The 19,729-nt window shown below is 46.1% G+C and overlaps 4 protein-coding genes across 5 annotated transcripts; 2 read left to right on the top strand and 2 right to left on the bottom strand.

The window, feature by feature from the left end:
• Positions 1–658: 658 nt before the first annotated feature.
• On the top strand, positions 659–4,538 carry LOC114846066 (tectonic-3-like). Its single transcript, XM_029134826.2, has 14 exons — positions 659–1,205; positions 1,281–1,395; positions 1,480–1,577; positions 1,682–1,803; positions 1,879–1,987; positions 2,364–2,476; positions 2,578–2,616; positions 2,772–2,846; positions 2,934–3,053; positions 3,137–3,232; positions 3,325–3,428; positions 3,516–3,663; positions 3,747–3,881; positions 3,987–4,538. Exons 1-14 carry the CDS (start codon positions 863–865, stop codon positions 4,224–4,226), a joined length of 1,857 nt encoding a protein of 618 aa, XP_028990659.1. The 5' UTR covers positions 659–862; the 3' UTR covers positions 4,227–4,538.
• Positions 4,229–7,955, bottom strand: mto1 (mitochondrial tRNA translation optimization 1). Of its 2 annotated transcripts, none has more exons than XM_029134822.3 (13): positions 7,745–7,955; positions 7,301–7,503; positions 7,015–7,214; positions 6,787–6,904; positions 6,416–6,714; positions 6,219–6,331; positions 5,917–6,107; positions 5,633–5,763; positions 5,312–5,516; positions 5,018–5,189; positions 4,821–4,930; positions 4,561–4,718; positions 4,229–4,463 (listed from the first exon to the last, which is right to left on the bottom strand). In XM_029134822.3, the coding sequence occupies exons 2-13, from the start codon at positions 7,488–7,490 to the stop codon at positions 4,302–4,304; spliced, it is 2,049 nt and encodes a 682-aa protein (XP_028990655.1). In that variant the 5' UTR covers positions 7,491–7,503; positions 7,745–7,955; the 3' UTR covers positions 4,229–4,301. The 2 variants fall into 2 exon arrangements, with proteins under 2 accessions (XP_028990655.1, XP_028990657.1); XM_029134824.3 differs by having other exon boundaries at positions 6,416–6,711.
• A 342-nt stretch (positions 7,956–8,297) lies between these two features.
• LOC114846059 (ataxin-2-like protein) lies at positions 8,298–16,312 on the top strand. Its single transcript, XM_029134810.3, has 24 exons — positions 8,298–8,486; positions 8,859–8,997; positions 9,688–9,727; positions 9,969–10,025; positions 10,199–10,270; positions 10,430–10,589; positions 10,778–10,899; positions 10,986–11,077; positions 11,183–11,419; positions 11,721–12,154; positions 12,234–12,320; positions 12,411–12,524; positions 12,627–12,704; positions 12,863–12,924; positions 13,134–13,483; positions 13,578–13,647; positions 13,772–13,906; positions 13,989–14,052; positions 14,149–14,327; positions 14,446–14,587; positions 14,717–14,826; positions 15,054–15,230; positions 15,353–15,521; positions 15,629–16,312. Exons 2-24 carry the CDS (start codon positions 8,873–8,875, stop codon positions 15,676–15,678), a joined length of 3,126 nt encoding a protein of 1,041 aa, XP_028990643.1. The 5' UTR covers positions 8,298–8,486; positions 8,859–8,872; the 3' UTR covers positions 15,679–16,312.
• On the bottom strand, positions 16,288–19,627 carry adprh (ADP-ribosylarginine hydrolase). Its single transcript, XM_029134857.3, has 8 exons — positions 19,333–19,627; positions 18,733–18,850; positions 18,512–18,621; positions 18,079–18,176; positions 17,893–17,998; positions 17,534–17,800; positions 17,177–17,391; positions 16,288–16,943 (listed from the first exon to the last, which is right to left on the bottom strand). Exons 1-8 carry the CDS (start codon positions 19,338–19,340, stop codon positions 16,795–16,797), a joined length of 1,071 nt encoding a protein of 356 aa, XP_028990690.1. The 5' UTR covers positions 19,341–19,627; the 3' UTR covers positions 16,288–16,794.
• Positions 19,628–19,729: the final 102 nt, after the last annotated feature.

Genomic DNA, 19,729 nt, shown 5'->3' with positions numbered 1-19,729 from the left:
AGTTATAAATAACAACTACAGATTACTTTCATTTTTCTTTTTTGTTTGTTTGTACAGATGAAGAAAGTAAAGAAGGTGTGAAAACATCATGTTCATTAAAGTTTCTAGTGTGACTGTAGCAGCATTTTGGACCGAACCGAACAAACTGAGGAAGCTGTGAGCAGGATGTTTTCACAAGAACAATGACACTGTGATACAATCAGAGAAGATAATGGCAAAAAAAATGTTTTCATTAAGTATACTCTTTATACATGTATATGTTGACTTTACACATAGGAAAAGCATACAACAGTTAAATGTTAAAGGCAGGTCTGACATATTATAACTTTGATTGCTCCTGATTGGTAATAAACTACCGTAGTAATGAAGAGAATCCTTATTTTTGGTGAAAAACATTATGCAAGGAATTTAGATAATGAATATAATTAAAATTTAAAGTGTGTATGAAATGTCTAAAATTATAACCTTTTTTTCATTTTACATTTAGGTACCATTTACCTAATTCTTTAGTCGTCCACTCGCTGCTCTGCCTTATTTGTACTGTAGATTCTGCTTCTGAGCAGAGGCGGCTGTTTAAAAGAACGTCCCTCTCTATTACACGTTTTACGGTAGCATTTCCCTAGAAACGGAAGCTTCCATGACAACTTCCTTGGTAACGCGAAAGTTTTGTCTCCGTTGTATTGATGTTAATCGTTTTAGCTTTAAATGCTGTCCCAGTGCGCGTAAATAACAATATTCTGTCGTGGTTAGTAACAAGTAAATATTTAGAAATTAATGCAAGTAATGCAGTAATTATATTCATTAGCCTATTGGGTAGTTGGCGTTAGCATCGCGCTCTACACCATCAGCATGTCTGTTTGAGATGCATTTATTGCACGTGTTCATAGTGTTGTGTACCAGCTTGGCGGACGCAGCCACAGAGTCGGGGATCACGTCCACCGTGATCACCGGCCAAACGACCTGGGAGCCTCCCAGCTCCGCCACCCCGTCCCCCGCGGGCCCGACCACGGAGGCCGTGGACCCCACCGGTGCTGGCGCCGCCGGTGAGGCGTTCACACCGGATTCCACCGGTGCTGGAGCCGCCGGTGAGGCTCTCACACCGGACCCAACCGGTGCTGGTACCGTGGACCCCAGAGCAGCCACTCCGTTCAACGTGTCGGAACCACCTCCGGCTAACGGCACGCTGCCCGCGGTGACGTCACAGGGTGATTCACACCTTCTTTGTACTTCTAACAGAGTTGAACACAAATCCGTGATTAACCTCCCTTTTCGTTTTCCAGGTTGTCTGTGTGATTTAACCCCCGGTCTCTGTGACATTGGCTGCTGTTGTGACACCGTTGATTGTGGCGTTGCTGATTTGAGCACCGTCTTCACAGGATGCCAACAGAAAGCTGTGTAAGTGTTTCTGCACACGTTCTGAAGTCACAGCAGGTAAAAGCCCATTTAGTCTAAACACACGTGAACTGCTTGATTTCACAGATTGGGCGTTTGCATTGAGAAGTGGCTGATGTTCCGAGCCAATGTCAATTCATCTCTTGTAACTGTGACTGACTCCCTCTTCTGTGTCCGGGCTCAAGGTGAACACATGTTAGGCTTCAAACCTTTTACCAGCTTTGCCAAGAAGATCAGTTAGAACAAAGATCAAAGCACTTTAATGAAGTGCGTCTATACTTTGTTTCAGGCGCTGCGTTGGACAGCGCTCTTCAAGGTCTCCCTGCAACTCAGTATCCAGTTTTAGGCAACTCCTATCACTTCTCACCACCAATACGTGTCAACATCAACCATGGAAGGAATTTCTACAGGGTAACAAACAGATTCCTTCAGTTTGTACGTATTAAAAGTGAATTTCTGACACATCATTACAATAATGTGTTCCAGGTTGATGATGTCATCCAGACCCATTTCTCCAACTCTTCTGTGCGGAGTGTCCTCTATCAGCCGTCCCCAGGGCCGGCCTCAGCATTCTGTATCAACCGCAATCCTGCAAGTACGTACAGTATGTAGTACATGTAGTATTTAAACCGAGGATGATGGTGTACTTCTTAAATAAAAGAGACACAGTCAGTTGTCAGATTTACAGATAAACAACTTCCTCTCACTGAAGAAAAGAAAAAATGCAGCTCAAAATATAATATTTCCGCCGGGGAGGTGCATTGTCATGGGAAAATATTTTGTGCACCAAGCACATCAGATAAAGATGCTACACTACTCTACGCACAGGTACTCCCTTTACTTATAGAGCAGAAGGGAGAAAAACTTCTCAGAGCCACCAAGGTCACAGGCTAACGAAGCTACAGCAATTCAACACAAAGTGTTTTAGTGATTAAAATGCAGTATATTTCCAACATGTGATGTGTTTGCAGAGTTCTTGAGGTCTGTGACGCTGTCCTGTGCTCGCGTGATGACACCTCGGTCCTGCACCACAGACCCAAGTTTCAGCGCCCGGTCCTACTTCTTGAACATGAGTCTGATTAAGGTCAGCAGGTCTGACTGACAACTGTCTGAATGACTTTAGAATGAGAAGTGCTGGGTTTCAGTGCAAAAAAGCCTCACATTACACAACATTTGTTGTCACAGATTCCAAAAGCTGAGAATGAACCAGTGTCAGACTTCCTCGTAAGTCAATATAATATGTAATATTTATATTATGATTTAATATATTCTTTATTGTTGTACAGCTTTTCTTATCATCATCTTACCTTTTTATTTTTTTCTCTAAAACTATTGTCTTTATAATCTAATAAAAGAGAAATGCATTCTCTCTCTCTCAGATCCCAGTTGCTCCGCTGTCGGAGTGGCCTTCACCAAGTCTACACAACAACTCTTGTAAAAACGTAGTGACAAAGGTGAGAATATTAGATGTGTTGCATTTCATACTACACTGTATTTGACGACCTGATGAAACGTGACGCTCGTTTTCCTGATTCCCACAGGTGGAGTTTGTCATTGTATACACGAGCAGAGGGGAACTTGTAAATGCACAAGTGAATGTAGTCTTGTCTGATGTGGATCCTAATCAGCTGCTGGCGCAGACACACTCTGTGCGCTTCCAGGTAGTCCGCTCACACCAAATATTTGGTTTCAAACACTAATTGAGCTAAGCTCAAACACGACCTCGTGCTGTTTGCTTTTGCAGGCGGACAGGCCCGACCCCTCTCCAAAGCCGATTCCTCCAGTTGGGCTGACAGTTGGTTCTCCTGTCGTTGGTCGTTTTAATGGAGAACCGATAACTGTATCCATGCCATTTAAGTATTGAGTTGTATTTGCATGTCTCCATTACGCTTTCAGTCAGTTATGCATCACTGTTCCTTGACGTTGTGACAGCTGACCACGCTGGGGGTATCGCAGGGTGGGCAATGCTCCACCGACCCCAGCAGACGAGCTCCCATCCTCTTTGCTCACAACACCTTTACTGGTTGTACGTTCAGGTAATGGCGCTTCAATAAACAGCAGGTATTAAACAGCATTTCACTTTGCGTAGCAGTAATGACTCTTATTCACGTCTGACTGTGCAGCTCTCCATCAAGTGACTGCTCAGAGCTGCGGTCGCAGGTTTATGGCATCTTGCAGGGACTTTCTACTCCTGATGAGATGGGAATGCACTCCGGCTCCGTAATGAACTGGACAAGAGTCATCACCCAGGACTGTCCCATCAAGCTGCAGGTGCAACGAGAGAAATGTGTTTTTTTAAAACACCTGTGCTTGTCTCCTTCCTATTTACTCTCATTCATTTTTTCTTTCTTCAGGAATCATGTGACTCTGGCTGCATCCTCCCAAGTTCTCTTTCTATCCGAGTGCTGTGGGCTCGACAGGGTCTTTTAGAGCTTCCCCAGAACTACATCCTGGGGGCTAAATACCTCTTTGTGTGTCAAACTGTCAAGGTAGGAACATCCTTCAACTCATTGTCAACAAATATCTTTTTTTTTCTGTGCAACACAGAATTGACTCATTAGAATAAACAAACTTTCTTCCTGTCTACTTTGCAGTGTCCCGTGTCATCACCTCTTGTTTTAACCACTGAAGTGATATTTGCAGACACAACCGTTTACCCAGAACGGCCCAGGGGTTTGCCCCGGCCTAACTGGAAGCTTCCGTTTGATTTTTTCACTAGAGGGACCAGTGAGCTGGACGGGAACATTGTTAGTGGTGGTGAGACGGTCACATGGAGTTTAATGCTATTCACATTCACAGTCATTGTGCTAAGATCACAATTATTCTGTAGGTAGTATCGGATTTCCTTCTCATTTTATTCATTGTTGTGTACATTTTTCAGAATACATATTTTTAAAAGACAGTTTGTGTCACAATTTCACTAAAGATGCATTTTCAGTGTGAAGCTCTTCTCTGTTCTTGTCGTATTTACTGTGCGTTCTTGTCTCCTTTTGTCCCGTGTGCCTCACATAGTTGAGGAGGTGAACTATTGCAGCAGGAGTTATGCCTTGTAACCGTGTCGCAGCTCCCAGCTGTAACATGACAAATTAATTTATTACTTTGCATTTTCATACAGAATAAAGTCTATTACTGCTTAATAATTACAATCTGTGCAAGTTGTAGACTCACGGTGCTCGGCCGCACTCTGTCCAGAATCTCTCTGACTTCCTGAGACAGAGAAACTGGTAGCGAGAAATAGTCAATGTCTTGTGGGAGAGCCATGTTTTCCTCCTTCTGTATTCTCTCGATCTCTTTCCTCTGGAGGTCACAGTGAGGCCTGTACACAGCTACATTACAAAGAAACCGGCAGTTATGACGGGTATTAATTCCTATTCACAAAGGCAACATTCTTATTTACCACTGCCTCTGAACGCTAACATCAGTTTTACCCTCTATCTTGAGCCTTTGGGAAAATTCCATATAAGGGGAGAGAGTGTCTGGGAAGGCAGACGCCAGCATTTCAAAGGACACGGTGTTGTACTGCAACACATCCTGACCACTGAAAAGAAAAGAGACGTGCACCTGAGTCCAGGCTTAAGACTGACCACGCTGCAGATGTGGGACATTAAACATGTTACTGACTCACCTTAGACTCGTGAATTTGTTCTCACTCATGAGGATGTCGGGCATCTTTTTTCTCCAGTTGGCAGCAGACAGGACAATACTCTGAAGGGCTTCGAGTGCATCCCGGAGACTGTCCCTCACTCTCACAGTCTCATAATAGCGCTGGGATGACACACATCCCAGCTCTTCAAACCCTGAACAAGGACACATTTTAATAAACAACTTATTTGTCCTCACATGACTCTACTAGTTGACTTGAATCCTAATTACTGAGCAAGGACAATCAGCTTAAAAGATTCTCCGCCACCATGTCCACCTTTCAGCGTGAGGCGGAGGTCCGCGTTGTCCGGCCTCAGAGCCGTTCGGAACTCTGCCCGGCTGGTGAACATGCGGTAGGGCTCCGTGACGCCTCGACTTATAAGATCATCAATGAGAACGCCGATGTAGCTCTCCGTCCGAGACAGAGTCACGGGGGGCATGGCGAGCGCCGAGCGAGCAGCACTGACCCCGGCCCACAGGCCCTGCACAGTGAGAACAAAACCAATGCAAGTTGTCATTGTCTCTCTAAATGGGACGCTAAAGGAGGGGCTAAAGGAGACAAGTGATGTAAAAGTGTGATTGACAGAGACGCAGGTACCTGTGCTGCAGCCTCCTCATACCCCGTTGTTCCATTAATCTGGCCGGCCAGAAAGAGCCCCTGGGTGTTTTTCACCTGAAGGGAGGGGTCCAGCTGAGTGGGGCACACGAAGTCATACTGCACCCCGTAACCTTAAACAGCAACACTGGGGCATCAGTAAGGAGACATGTTTTCAACACCGTTCTGCTGCAGCCTGCAGTAACTGGGAGATTTAACAAATACTGAAGCATCTCTGCTTTTGGGTGTAAATTGCTTGTCGATGAAATTGTGTCCACTCCGTGCACCTGGTGTGTGGATCTCCGCCCGGTGCAGGGCGGGGATTTCTCTGATGAGGCGGAGCTGCGCGTCCGGGGGCATGGTCATAGACAAACCCTGGGGGTACAAAAGGTCGGAGGTCACCCCTTCTGGCTCCAGCCACACCTGGTGCTTGCGGCCTGGAAAGCGAAGCACTCGCGATTCAATAGAGGGGCAGTATCTGAGAGACACAAAGACCCAGGTGATTCCTCTGACTTTCAGCAGCGGCAAGAAATAAAACTAAGACTAAAATTTGACTATGGTCTCTGCACTGTGTATTTTCCCCGTGTACCTGGGGCCTTTGGTGTCTTGCTGTATGTGACAGTTGAGGTGAAGACTCTCCCTCACCACTCTCTCCACACCCGGGGTAGTTAGTGTCAGGTGGCAGGGTAGCTGCTCTTCAGGCTATCGTGTTGGAGTCCAAAATTATATTTTTACATTTATCACACGCCCATGCAGTTTCACCAGAGCGTGTGGCCTGGACGTTACCTTACAGCGGGTGTGTGTGTTCAGGAAGCTGAATGGAGAAGGACGCTCGTCAGGTGGGTGAAGCTCAGCCTGGGAGAAATCGACTGAATCCTTTACGATCCTGGGAGGTGTGCCGGTCCTCAGTCTGCCCGTCCTGAGCCCCAAAGCCTCCCTCAGCGTATGAGACAGCCCAGCACTCGATGGAGCATCTCCAATGCGCCCCCCGGGCGACGTGGTCTGACCCACGAAGAGGGAGCCGGACAAGAAAGTACCAGTAGTAAGAACCACAGAGCTGGCAGAGATGGAGCGGCTTCCACCTGCTGAGGGTTAAATTAGCACATTTATACAACGCAACAATGGCGAAACTAAGATGTCAGTGATGTTAAACTGACCCAAACGAATCCCAGTGACTCTGTGGCATCCGGGCTTCTCTGGGTTTGGTTCTGTTACCAGTAGCTCCTCCACCGATCCCTCCAACACCGTCAGCCTGTGAGTTCCCAGCAGCTCAGACTATAAGTGAAACATGAGGGCACCCAGTTAATGGCATTTTCCACTAATTCACAAATGTTTGGTGCTGTAACCATAGAACATCTAGATGTGTAAAAAAAAGGTTCTGACACCTGAATGAATTCACGATATCGCTGGCGGTCCAGCTGAGCTCTGGGGCCCCACACGGCAGGGCCTTTCCTACGGTTCAAGATGGAGAAATGAATCCCAGCCCAGTCTCCTGCTCGACCGCACAACCCATCCAGAGCGTCTAATTCCTTGACAAGCTGGCCCTTCCCCACTCCACCCAGAGAAGGGTTGCAGGAGAGGGCACCTAGAGAGTTTGAGGGGACAGAAGAAGAAGTCGTCTCACAATTCATACTCGTGTGCTCCACGTGTGAATTTGCATCTCCCACTCACCGATGGTGTGTATTTTCTGCGTGACCAGGAGGGTCTCCGCACCCACTCTGGCTGCCGCCGCCGCCGCCTCGGTCCCTGCATGACCCCCCCCTACCACTATGACGTCATACTGCTGTTTGGCAACATTACTGGCACGCCTGGAAACCAGTAACAGGAAACCCTGGAGACGGTGCAGCCTCTTAGTCAACATGTGAGATGCACACCTGTCAAAATAAAGGTCATAAAGAATTGGAAGTTGGAATTTGATATTCAAGTACTGTTTTCCATTATAAAGAAATCCCTATAAGTCAATTGAAAACAAAAATATAAATCTATATATACATAGAAAACCTATAAAGCTCACAGTACATATTTCCCAGAGGTTTAACACTTGGTGGATGGTTCTTCTTCCACCTTTAGTCATTACTAGCGCATAAAACTGCATCAATATCAAAAATAACTTACACGTTGCTTAAAGGAAGACGGGGTTGGTTCTATGTGGGTTTTTTCAGTTTACTGGCAGAGTCTTTAAAAGAACTTCTTCGGTAACACAGCGTTGTCGCTGTGTGACATACTGTGAATGCTCTGCATGGGGGCCGCCATGCTGTACGTAGCGTTTAGTCGTAATAACGGGAGTAGAGACGCACTAGCAAAGCTGCTGCGCTAGGCTGGTTTGCATGCTGTCCATTTATTGGCCTTATTATAAAGTGTTGACTAGTTTATCGTTAATATTGTTTTTTAAAATTCACAACATTTGACGTAGCGACAAAAGAGCAGAATACACATGAAAATGTTGAAGAAGTACAGATGTATGTGGTGCTTTGTAAGAAGTGTCGGTCCCTTGAGTGGTGCCTGCCACGTGTACAGTGAAAACCATTCATTTGTGTTTGTAGCGGAGATAAACGAATCAATACCTATTCAATGGACCCACTATTCTACGAACGCGATCCCACAGGTCAAAGGCGCGCGCACGTAAATGCCCCCTCCCCCTTCTAGCCGGTTTCCAGTCAGCCGCGCGCGGATTGAGTCAAGTCAGCCTATCGAGAGGTTGTGTTGACCTACCGCAGCAGGTTTTCAGCAAAAAACCTGAACAAATCTAACTTCTTCGGGCAACTGACAGTAACGCCAAGTCCTTAATTTTTAACGGAAGGGTGAGCGGAGCGGGAGATAAGGGAACGCGACCCAGAGAAGAGAGTAAATCCGGGAGGTAAAGCGCCAGAAGTGAGCTTGTGGATAAAAGCTAATGCTAACTTAGCAAGCTATTGCTACACAATCATACGGAAACTCGTGTGATTTAGTTGCTTGCTTTGACATAGCCGCTGTGGTTCCAGCGTAGGTAGCCGTGGCAATTCTGTTAACTTATAGGACACATTTAAGTTAAATATAGAAGGGTTTGCCTTTAAATCGTTTATTTTAGGCCACGGGCGACTAGAGCTACAATAGCCGGTCTCAGTGAGGTTACACCGGCTCTGCGCTTCCCGGGACAGTTTATATAGCTAAAGATAGTTCGCTTATAAAACATCTTCACATCGGGAGGCATCGGTGTTTATCTGTTTGCATTCACTCGGTGCTGTGTAAGCCTCGTGCTTCGCAATGATGAAACAACAGCAGCAACTCAGCGCCGGCGGGAGAAAAGCATCTAACGGAACCTCGGGCCCCGCGGGTATGTCATCCCCAGTCAGCGGCACCAACAGCGGCAACAGGACACCGGCAGGAAGGTAAGCGAGTTGGCGGATTGTTGTCAGGACACACCGAGGATTACCCTCTCTTCCAGGGCCTACCGGCCTGTGCGTTTGGGGGTGTGTCTCGGAAATAAAGCTTCCGTATAGTCCAATCAGATTAGCTTTTGCTAGATGGACAGAGGCGCTAAGCCAATAATACTGGAAAAGACTCAGCGACGAATCAGGAAGGTGGGTCTTAGTGAAAGCGTCGATCGGCGCAGAAGCGATATAATTGTGCCCGGCCTGTCTAAAGCAAGGCTAGAAAGTAAAAAAATGTAAAAAAGTACTTATTTTATTAAAACAAAGTGTGTGTCTTTGTGCGTGCAATAATACCATCCCATTTCCATTTATTGAACCTCGTTTTAGTGTTTGAATTTTTCAAATAAATGTGAAAAGAGGCAGGCATTAACCTAATATTTTTGTGATGTGCATGCGTCACTTATTCAATGTAAAAAAATTGTTAAATACAAAAGGTCTGATCTGTTACTCATTTGAATGTTTAGGATTAATGCACTTATTGTGTTTTATTTCGAAAGGCATCTTTAAAAGTTTTATCTGAACAGAAAACACTTTAGAAGTCAGTATTTGGAAAGGTGGAAATTTACAGTGCCTGGCAGGCTTTGAAGACAAGTTATGCTCCTTTGCTTAAAGCAGACAAACACGTTTTAACCATGCTGTTTCTTACAGGAATCGGAATTCTGCAAAGCCATCATTCCAGTCCTCTCCAGTAAGTACTAGTACTGAAATTCTTTTAAGAATCCTCAAACTATTTGATAAATGTAAGAACAAATAGTAAATAGTTAAATTGATTCCTGTTACATTGTGTGTCCTGTACATCAGCTCAACTGAATTTTGGCTACATTTATTTAGTGGTTACTAATATATTATATTATAAAAAAGTTGCTTCAGCACCATACCATGTTTTGTTTGTGTGGACACTTGGATATTTCTTGCTTTCCTATCCCCAGGTGTTCGAGGGTGTGTACAACAATGCCAGAATGCTTCATTTTCTTACAGCTGTCGTGGTTAGTAAATTGGCCTCTTGTTCCCACGTCATTATTATTTTTATGGAAAAATATTGACTTGCATCATGATCTGTGACATTTAAGTCATAAATATAATTATTGCTGGTTAAAAAATTCAGCAAAACAGGCTTGTATTTAACAACTTTGGTTTTAATTATATATTTATTTTTCAGGGTTCAACCTGTGACATACGAGTGAAGAATGGAAGTGTATTTGAAGGCATATTCAAGACTCTAAGTTCTAGGGTAAGAACCTTATGCAAACAACACACAATTCCCTTTTATTTTACTTCGTTATAGTAAATTCATCTGAGGGGAAAACAAAGTCCTTTTCAATTTAGTTGTTTAAACCTACAAGCTCAGAGTCCTAAAGTGTATTTTGTATTTCTTATTGTTTGTTCTTAGTGTGAATTGGCTGTGGATGCTGTACACAAATGCAGTGGAGAGGAGGGATCGCCATCAGTTCCACCACGGAGGGAAGAGATCACAGACACCATGATCTTCAGTCCTTCTGACTTGGTTACAATGATCTGCAGAGATGTTGACCTAAACTATGCCACTAAAGGTATAAATGGTTTGGCCACTATGAGTAACTTACCTAATGTGCCCTTAATGTCATTTAAAAATCAGTAAGAGGCAACCTATTTTACTATTCTGATTTTAAATTAGGGCTGATCACAGATGGCAAATCATTATAGAAAGTTCAATGTGGAGATGGTTATTCCCCTGTCTAATAAGATGATTTTGTCCCAGATACCTTCACAGACACAGCCATCACCTCTAGCCGTGTCAATGGAGAACACAAGGAAAAGGTGCTGCAGAGATGGGAAGGAGGAGACAGCAATGGAGAGAGTTATGATCTGGATAATGATACAGTGAGTTGTTCAAAAATACAAATCCTTATATTTACACATTACTGTATAAACTACTTCACTAACATTTGCTTCGTCTGTCCCTGCAGTCTAACGGCTGGGATGCCAATGAGATGTTCCGGTACAATGAAGTCAAATATGGAGTCACGTCAACATATGATTCGAGCCTCTCTATGTACACGTAGGTTTCTTTGAAACTCATGTCTGTGATATAATCTGTGTTCTGATGACTTCAGTTTTAGAGGATTTATTTCCCATTTTCTCTCATTTTTGTCTTTCTTTGTAGCGTACCACTTGAAAGAGGCAACTCTGATGTCTATCGGCAGAGGGAGGCACGTGCTGCGAGGCTGGCAAGTGAGATCGAGTCCAGTCCCCAGTATCGCCATCGGGCCAACCTGGAAAATGATGAGGGTAAAACCGAAGAGGATAAGTTTAGTGCTGTGGTGCGGGAAGGAGGTGATCGGGAGAAGGGTCGTGAAAGCCCCCGTGAATGGGGCCGAGACAGCCCTGGAGCCAGCAGTAGGTGAGGACACAACTTAGGCTTTTTGCGTCAAAATTGATGATTACAGTGCTGTACTATCCACATTCTTAAATATCTTTGTATAGTATGAAACTTAGAATAAATGGCCTAATGCATAATAATAATCATTCAAGTAGATTACATGGACTAGTATCTAAATGGTTTTTGATTATCGCACAGTCACACACGCACACAGTCTTACCTCAGGCTGCATTCAATCCTTTTCCTGCACTTTTTATTCTATCACACAGATGTTGTATTTTTGTCACCAATTCATTGTTCATGTTATTTATTTTGCTTTCAGTGTGATCAAGTACATTCCATTACCACAGCGCCAGAGAGAGATGAACCGTGAGCGAGAGCGAGCGGAGAGGGGTCCCGGTGGGCCTTCTCCTCACGGTCGTCTGAGCGGAGGTTACCGCCCCACCCCTCCATCCTCCTCCTCCCCAAGACCACCGTTGCCGTCTGCTTCTGCAAACCAGCCTAGTGTCTCCCCCTCAGAGAGAAGCAGCCCTCTCTCAGGTCGAGGAGGAGCTTTTGCTTCCCACCACCCACAAGGAAGCGCCAGCCCGAGCCCCGGTTCTGGCCCAGCAAGTCCTGGCGGGCCAGCACCCATGGCTGCCTCTGCTTCTGCTGCTCCTTCCCCATCGAGCCCCCCTGCCCCACATGGACACACAGTACCTCATTCCCACTCACTCCCCCATTCGCTGTCTGAATCTGGCAGGCCTGTTAATGGCAGTAAGTAGTGTCAGTCTGTTTTTGCACCATGTTAGGCCCTTGAATTTTTACTTTACTCAACATAACTTGTGTTTTTCAGTCGCGGCTAGAACATCTCCTAAAGCCCAAAGACCTCCACAGTCAAGCAGGACAATCCGCACTCCAAACTCACACTCTCAGTCCACAGGTACAATCTACTGATAATTTAGTTCAGATGTTTTAAAACTTTTTCTCCATGATGGATTTTCCTGAAAACATCTCTCTTCTGTCCTTGCAGCCGCTCGATCTCCTAAATCAGGTCTTTCACAAGACACGCCTTATTTGGACACATCATCTGTCTCGCTGCCTGCCCAGAAGACGTCTGGCCCTGCCCCTCTCTTCCCTGTAGATGGTACCGTCTCACCTCCCATTCCTCTCCTGTAGCAACAGGCACCGAAGGTGGAATCTAACGAAGCAGCAACTAATTACCATGTTATTTGTCTGGTCATTACAGTGAATGAGATTCTTGGGGCTGCTGCAAAAGAACGCTCGGTCGAGAGCCCCAGCACAGAGGAAAGCAAAAGTAGTAAAGGTTTGTTTACAAGATTAGAATTTAATTTAAGCTGAATATTGAAAACCAGTTGGAGACTCAATGTTATTCAAGCCAAAATTTATCTGTGCTTGTTGCCTGCTTTTTGATGACAGCCTGACATATCTTTTGATTAATTTTGGTTTCTCCTTTTGCACCAGCTTCCTCAGTTCAGCAAAGGTCGCAGATTGAGGAGCTCCGGAAGTTTGGCAAAGAATTCAGGGTAAGATGTCAAATGCGCCTTATTTTCTATGCCTGCGGAGGACAGTAGTCTAGGTTCTGTTGACTGCTCACTTCTTATTAATAAAGTGTTATATGAAAGATCAAATAAAAACTTTGAGTAAACATAATGAGAATATTTCCCGTTGGTGTATCATTTAAGGCTTTTTCCAAAAAGATGACTGCTGTTGTCTGCCTCTTCTTCCTCAACAGCTCCAGCCAAGTGGAACAAGTTCTAGCTCTCCCAGCTCTCCAGCTGCAGCCACCCCTCCTGCCGTCAGCGAGGTCGCCCAGCCCAGCACAGTGAAACCATCACCATCATCAGACCCTCACTCTGCTACAGAGCCCAAATCTCAGCCTCCAGCTCTCGCTCCCGCTCAGCCTTTGCCAGCAGCTACAGAGGAGATCACAAAGGACACCGCAGCTACACTCTGCGCCACCACAGCACCAGCTGCAGCGTCTGTGTCAGACAGGCAGTCACCCGCTGCCCCGCAGCCGGCCAGAACACCTGGAAGTGAGGAGGTCAGGCCTGATACTGCAGAGCAGGCCGAGGGCGTAACTGAGTGAGTTTTAAAAAGAATGAGATGCTTTTCATTGCAGAATATTTGAGATGCTTATAATTTATTTTGCAAAACACTACTTTCTTTGGTCCTTTAGCCAAGTTAAGAAGTCGACTTTGAACCCCAATGCTAAGGAGTTCAACCCAATCAAACCTCAGATGCCTATGGTAATTCAATTTATGCTTGCTAAATTGAGATTTTTATTATGTCCATTAGTCCTTTTTTTAAAGACAAAGTAAATTAGCAGAGAAACCTTGTTAGCTTAGATTTAATTACTTCTGATTTCTGCAGACAAAGCCCAATACTGCGCCCACCCCACCTCGGCCAACTCCTCCAAGCCCAGTGGTCCTCCCACATCCAGGCAGCCAGGGACCACTCTACAGCGCTCCCTTCCTTTCCTATGTATCGCAAATCCACACTGTGCAGGTACATGAGCATCAAACATACAAGTATTCAGTCCATTGTACAAACAATAGACTTGACCATTTTAATTATTTTTGTCTCACAGCCCCCACAAATGTACCACTACTCAGTGTCTGCAGTGAACCAGGGAAAATATCCTAGGACCAAAGGTAAACTCATTGTGCATTTTTTTTAGTACTGTCGGTAGAGACACTTGCATGTGATGTTTTCACAACCTTGTATTAACAATATCTCCTCACTACCAGGCTCGGTTGTGGCTCAACGATCCGATCATGGTGCAGCACCTCCCATGCTGCAAACTGCAGCCTCAGCAGCTGGGGCCCCTCTAGTAGCTTCCCCCTACCCACAGTCTTACCTTCAGTACAACCCTCAGCAGTACAGCCAGCAGCAGGTCATCCAGGCCATGACGCCTTATCCTGGGCAGGTAGGGCATCTTAACATAAGCTGTAACAGGACTGTTTAACACCAAGTTTGTTCATGAGGTTTTTAATAACAGAATGGCTTCTTTAATTAATCAATGACTCTTTTCTCCCTCTCTCTAGCCAATGTATTCAATGCTGCAAGGTGGAGCACGGATGATCGGTCAAGGCGGTGGCCCCCATCCACAAGCCCTTGGACCTCCAGGAGGTCCCCAGTTTCCTACACAAGGAGACGGGCCTCAAGGACCACAGCAGGGCATCTATGGTGAGTGTAATCAAATCCATTGTGGTAAATGCAAAAGGCAAATTAGCCACTAGGAGTACATTATTCAAAATATACAGATAAAGTAGCTTCAAAAGTAATAACCCATGACTGATTTTGTCATTCGTGTAGGTCCTCAGTCTTTCTCCCACCACTCGGGTGCAGTGCATCAGCCACAGCCTTCCAGTACTCCAACGGGCAACCAGCCTCCACCCCAGCACGCTGCACCTAGCCCTGGACAGGTGAGTGTCCCCTATGGGCTTGTTTGGCTTTGAATGGATGTGGCGGATCACAAGCAACATTTTCTAAATTTATGATATAAAAACTTGTTTTGGTTTGAAGTGTTTGTGCTTGATAGTGTACTTGATCTGTTGTCACTGCAGCAATTTGTGTATATGCATAATTTACTATTAGGCATTACACCTCTGTCTTGTATTTAATGTCAGCATATTGTGATTTCTCCTCTCAGTCTCAGTCCGGCCCACAACCCCAGTCCCTGTACCATTCAGGTCCCTTGTCGGCACCCACTCCACCCAACATGCCACCAGGCCACACATCTCCACAAGGTTCATACCCCATCCAGGGCTACAGCATTCACAGCCACCAGGGTATGCCACCCACATACCCCCTGGGGCAGATAGCACAGGTATGGGTCTTTGCTGCTTCAACTGTTTTGTGACATGGCAGTGGTCATATGACATTGCTCAACCATAGAATACTCTTTATTTTCATTCTGGTCCTAATCCTGTCTATCTCCTGGCACACCAGGCCCACGTACAAGGAGCTATGTCAGGTCCCCACCACTCAGGGAGCCATGGTCAGCCACAGTTACTAATGTTGCAGCCACCACCTCAGCAGGGCCCTGGCTCAGTGCCCCAGCACCCACAGCATGGACCTCAGCAGGGAGCACACCAGCATTTCTACATATCTCCACAAGGTACGAAACCTTGTGGGCCTTGACTGCTTATACAAATACGATTCTGGGTCTCCGTTGTGTGAAATGTCATATTTATCGCTGTGTTTCTTCTGGTTGACCTCCCACAGCGATGTCGGTACAGCCACACCCTGCTCCTTTCCATCCATCTGGAAACTAAACCCCTCCAGCCTGCACCCTCTAAAACTGTTCCAGGAATGAGCCCAACATCCCCACAGCTATTGGACGCGCGACCCAGACTGAACGGAGAGGACTAAATCTCTCATAGCACCTTATTCTTCTGCTGTAATGTTCTTCATCAGTACAAAACTGGGTGTCGGTGCTGGAACGAGAAGAACCTTTTTTTTATAACGCCAACAATGAAGGTGGAAGATGGCAGCAGCAGCATCCAACCCTTGCTGCCACCCTGCTCTCCTCTGCAACTTCTTCCCTTTTGAAAGACATGGGGCACCGTGCTGGGCAGGACAGTCGGAGAGGGACATAACCATAGATGAAAAACAACAGCGGACGCTTCCTTTCAACAATGTGTTTTTAGCCTTGTGGGGTTTTCTAAACACTATGACGTACATGGAAATACAAACAGTTGCAGGATTCTGTGGAACACAGCATGAACGGAGGGACTTGAAGAGGAGAGGGGTTTTTAAGCAGACAATTTTTTTTTAACTCATTCTAGTAGTTAAAACCACCCTTTGCCTTTCTTCTCTCCTGTAGAAAAATAATTAATAAAGGACAAGACAAAAAAAAATTTAAAACCACAATGACCAAAAAATAAAGTTTTCAACTCAACTACTGAACATTTATTTTCTATTAATTTATTGTATCATTGACTGGGCTTAATCAAAATGTTGCAGTTACAGTTTTGCTCTTGAGTGAATCAACTAATGAAACTCAAATGTATTTTTCATTAGACAACAACTAGGCTACATTTAATTTGAAGCTCACTAAGCATTTCCTATTATGTCAGGCTGACAAAACAAAGTAATTGCCTCCGTGGGGACTTCATCTATTCACTTCACATTCTCATTAGGTTGGATTTGTTCGGCTGGTACAATGAGTTTTAATTTAATGCTGTCACTAGGGGGCGCTCTGGAGACAGCAGCCATGCTTCCACCATTACAAGGCACAAAATCCTTGTTAGATATCATTCCTCTGGGTTAGTGGGACTCCGTGACAGCACACTACATTGATGTATTGCACCAATTAGCACTATGTCATTGTGCGACCTGGTTTCCCCTCCATGATCCTGGAGGGGAAACCAGCAGGCTGCAGCGCCTCCTCAGTGCGATAGCGTGTAAAGTTGCTCGGCACTCCGCTCCAGTCGCTCCTTGTACTCCAAGTTGGAGTAGTTCCCTTCAGGAACCCCCTGTGTGCCGTGGAGGAGACCCCAGCAGCAGCAGGCGATGACTGCTGTGCTGTCGCTGTCACCTGGGGAGAGAAAGAAAACTTAAAGCCTAGAACGCACTTAAGATTAGTTCAGTGTTTATGGTATTTCATAGAACCTAATGTTAAACTGGACATTGATGTGTAGCCAACAGTTATACTGTGCCGCTGTTTACTCCTTCAACCTTATCCTGTAATCATTATGTGGCCGTTAGTCCTGAGGAGTACGTTTGACAATTAACCAGCTAGTAAGTAACTATCTTGTTCATCGCTCTCACCCCCATGGAAGCCGGCTCTGCTCATGAGCTCCTCCCAGTCTGAACCTGCTCCCAGTAGGGCGTCCAGAGCGATCATGGGGGCGTCGTGGCCACTGCGTCCTGCCCAGCCCGACAGGCTGAAGCTCTTGTAGGCCTCGTCTCGCTCGGCGGGACCGTAGGAGAGGGGCCAAATCGCAGGGCCCACGCCGTTGGAGATGCCTCTTGTATCCAGGTACCTGTAGATGGAGAGGACAGATCCTCCTAAATCCCGCTCATACTAAAAACATGTATTTTGATTTACTTCTAATTTATCAGCAGGCTTATTCTTCAGGAGAGAAATCCATTAATCGATCTTTGAGTACAGTGAAAGCCATATACCACTGCCACTTGTCACAGAAGTAGCCCCAGTCCCTCTCTGTCTCCTCCACAGCGTAGCCTCGTCCCTCAACAAAGTTCTTCGCTATTGGACAGGCTTCATTGATCAAACCTAGACCCCACGTCGTGATTGGCCTTCGCTGGACAGCGTACGCGGCGAAAAGAGCAGATGCTACGGCTCCCAGGAAACCGGTGGGGTGTGGATGGGTCATTCTGCCGGTCTCCACAGCAACTGCCACTAACGACAGCAGCTGGTCAGGCCTCGGATACCTGGCGTGGACAGATTTAATGGATTTCATGTCGAATGGTAAGTCCTTACCTCAAACGACAACTAGTTTTTAAGCTGGTATGGGCCGTCTTACCTCAGGCCAATGCACATGGACCTCATGGCTGCTCCACAGCCTGTTGCTTCACTGTTATAGGCCACTCTGTAGCCTCCCTCCTCTCCAGGCCTCAGCTGGGACACTCCTAAGAAGGATGTAAGATGCAGCATCTCTGCCACTGAGATGCAGAAATGCGATATGATTGGGAAATTATTATTTTTTTACCTAGAATGCTTGATGGCCCTGGTTTCCTCCCTTCCATGTCTTTCATCCCCTCCACGTATCGAGCTGCCACCTCATGGAGTAGATCGTCCCCTGTCCTCAATGTCAGGGACGCGACATTAGCATTTTTAAAGATGTAATGGATCTGGTAACAAGGCGGGCTGTTTGCCTGATCACAGTAAAGGTCAAGTTGAATTTCCACCACCTTTCCTCCACTTATGCGGGGCCTTAATGGAGCAGGAAATCAAGACAAGACTGGAAATTAGATTTAACCTTCAGTGTGGGGGGCTCTTGCCAGAGGAGGGTGCGGCGTGTGTGTCCTGATGAGGCCTCATCAGGACAACACTCACGATCCGCTCAATCCAATCAACTCCTCGGCGGCAATAGAACGAGTAAAAAAGGGAGACTGGAGACGAGCAGGTGGGCTTTGACCTCACCGGTAGCTAGTCCTTCAGCTGTGGCCAGATGCAGAACGGTGTCGTCGCTCACCGGCCAATCAGGAAGCTCCGCCTTGATGTTCTTCAGGCCACCAAGCTCCTTTAGCTCCTGCAGTGAAAAGATGGACATTTTGATTGAGAAGCTCAGTCCATTTGGAACATGAACGCGTTCAGCAAGTCCTCATCCAACCCATTCTTCCACCAGCCTATTCGCACCGACCTGGTGAATGGCCGGTCCTGACTCGTTGTATTCCCACAGCTGGTTTCTGTATCCAAGGGCATCCCCAGCACCACTCAGCACCATGGCTGCCTTGTAATGCTCCAGCGTAGCAGATCCACTGGGACGAAAGGCAAAGAGGTCATAGTTATTCTGTTCAAGGGGTCACGAGCAACAAAACGCCTCCCGGTGATTATTTAATGTGTAACACTATCTTTATCTTTCTATATTGTTTATGGGCGAAACAGGTTTTTTAAAGTTCTCCGTAAAAACTGGTTTGGTGACTGCACTGACAGAATAAGATTTGTTTGCAAAATATATTTCTCTTGAAATATTATTTCAAAAGAAATAGAAATGAAATAATTCAAACTTTGACTATATATTGTAAAATTTGATTTTGTTAAGTTCTTAGTGGAAACCCAACCAATGCCCAAGAACAGCTGTAGAGTCCTGTCACCAGTTTTTACAGGCGCTTCTGGCAGATCTCAGACCTGCTTCGAGGTCACATATTAGGGGATCGGCTGCAGAAACCTCCGGTCCGATTCGAGAGTCATTTTACCGTAATGTTATTTTAAACCCGCATCCGTGTCGTTGCGGTCTCACCGGTTCATTGCGCGTCTTTGGCCCAAACCAAGCGTCAGGCGGCGGTCACGCGGTTGAGAAGACCCCGGGGCTGCTGGGACGTCGAACCCGGCTCCGACGACGCTAGCGACCGTTAGCGACCGTTAGCGAGCTTAGCTTCCCAGGACCGAGCGACACTGGGTTTCCTCCGGCTAAAGCACTTGTAGCCGTGCAGATACAGGCGGACAAATGGCAGAACGCTCCGCGGGGGAGCGGGTGGTCAAGCGGCGCCACTTCCGCTCGTGTTGAGCCCGAGTTGAACCAAGTCGAACGCGATCTGAACGCGGACTCCGGCGTGACATTACTACTAGACGCTCGCGCGCTGAACGTTGACAAGCGGCGCCAAATTTAATTATGGATCAAAACCAGATACGTCATT

The sequence above is a fragment of the Betta splendens genome, chromosome 19 (assembly GCF_900634795.4).
Source record: "Betta splendens chromosome 19, fBetSpl5.4, whole genome shotgun sequence".
In the NCBI taxonomy this organism is placed as follows: domain Eukaryota; kingdom Metazoa; phylum Chordata; class Actinopteri; order Anabantiformes; family Osphronemidae; genus Betta; species Betta splendens.
This window is presented reverse-complemented; position numbering and strand designations above follow the sequence as displayed.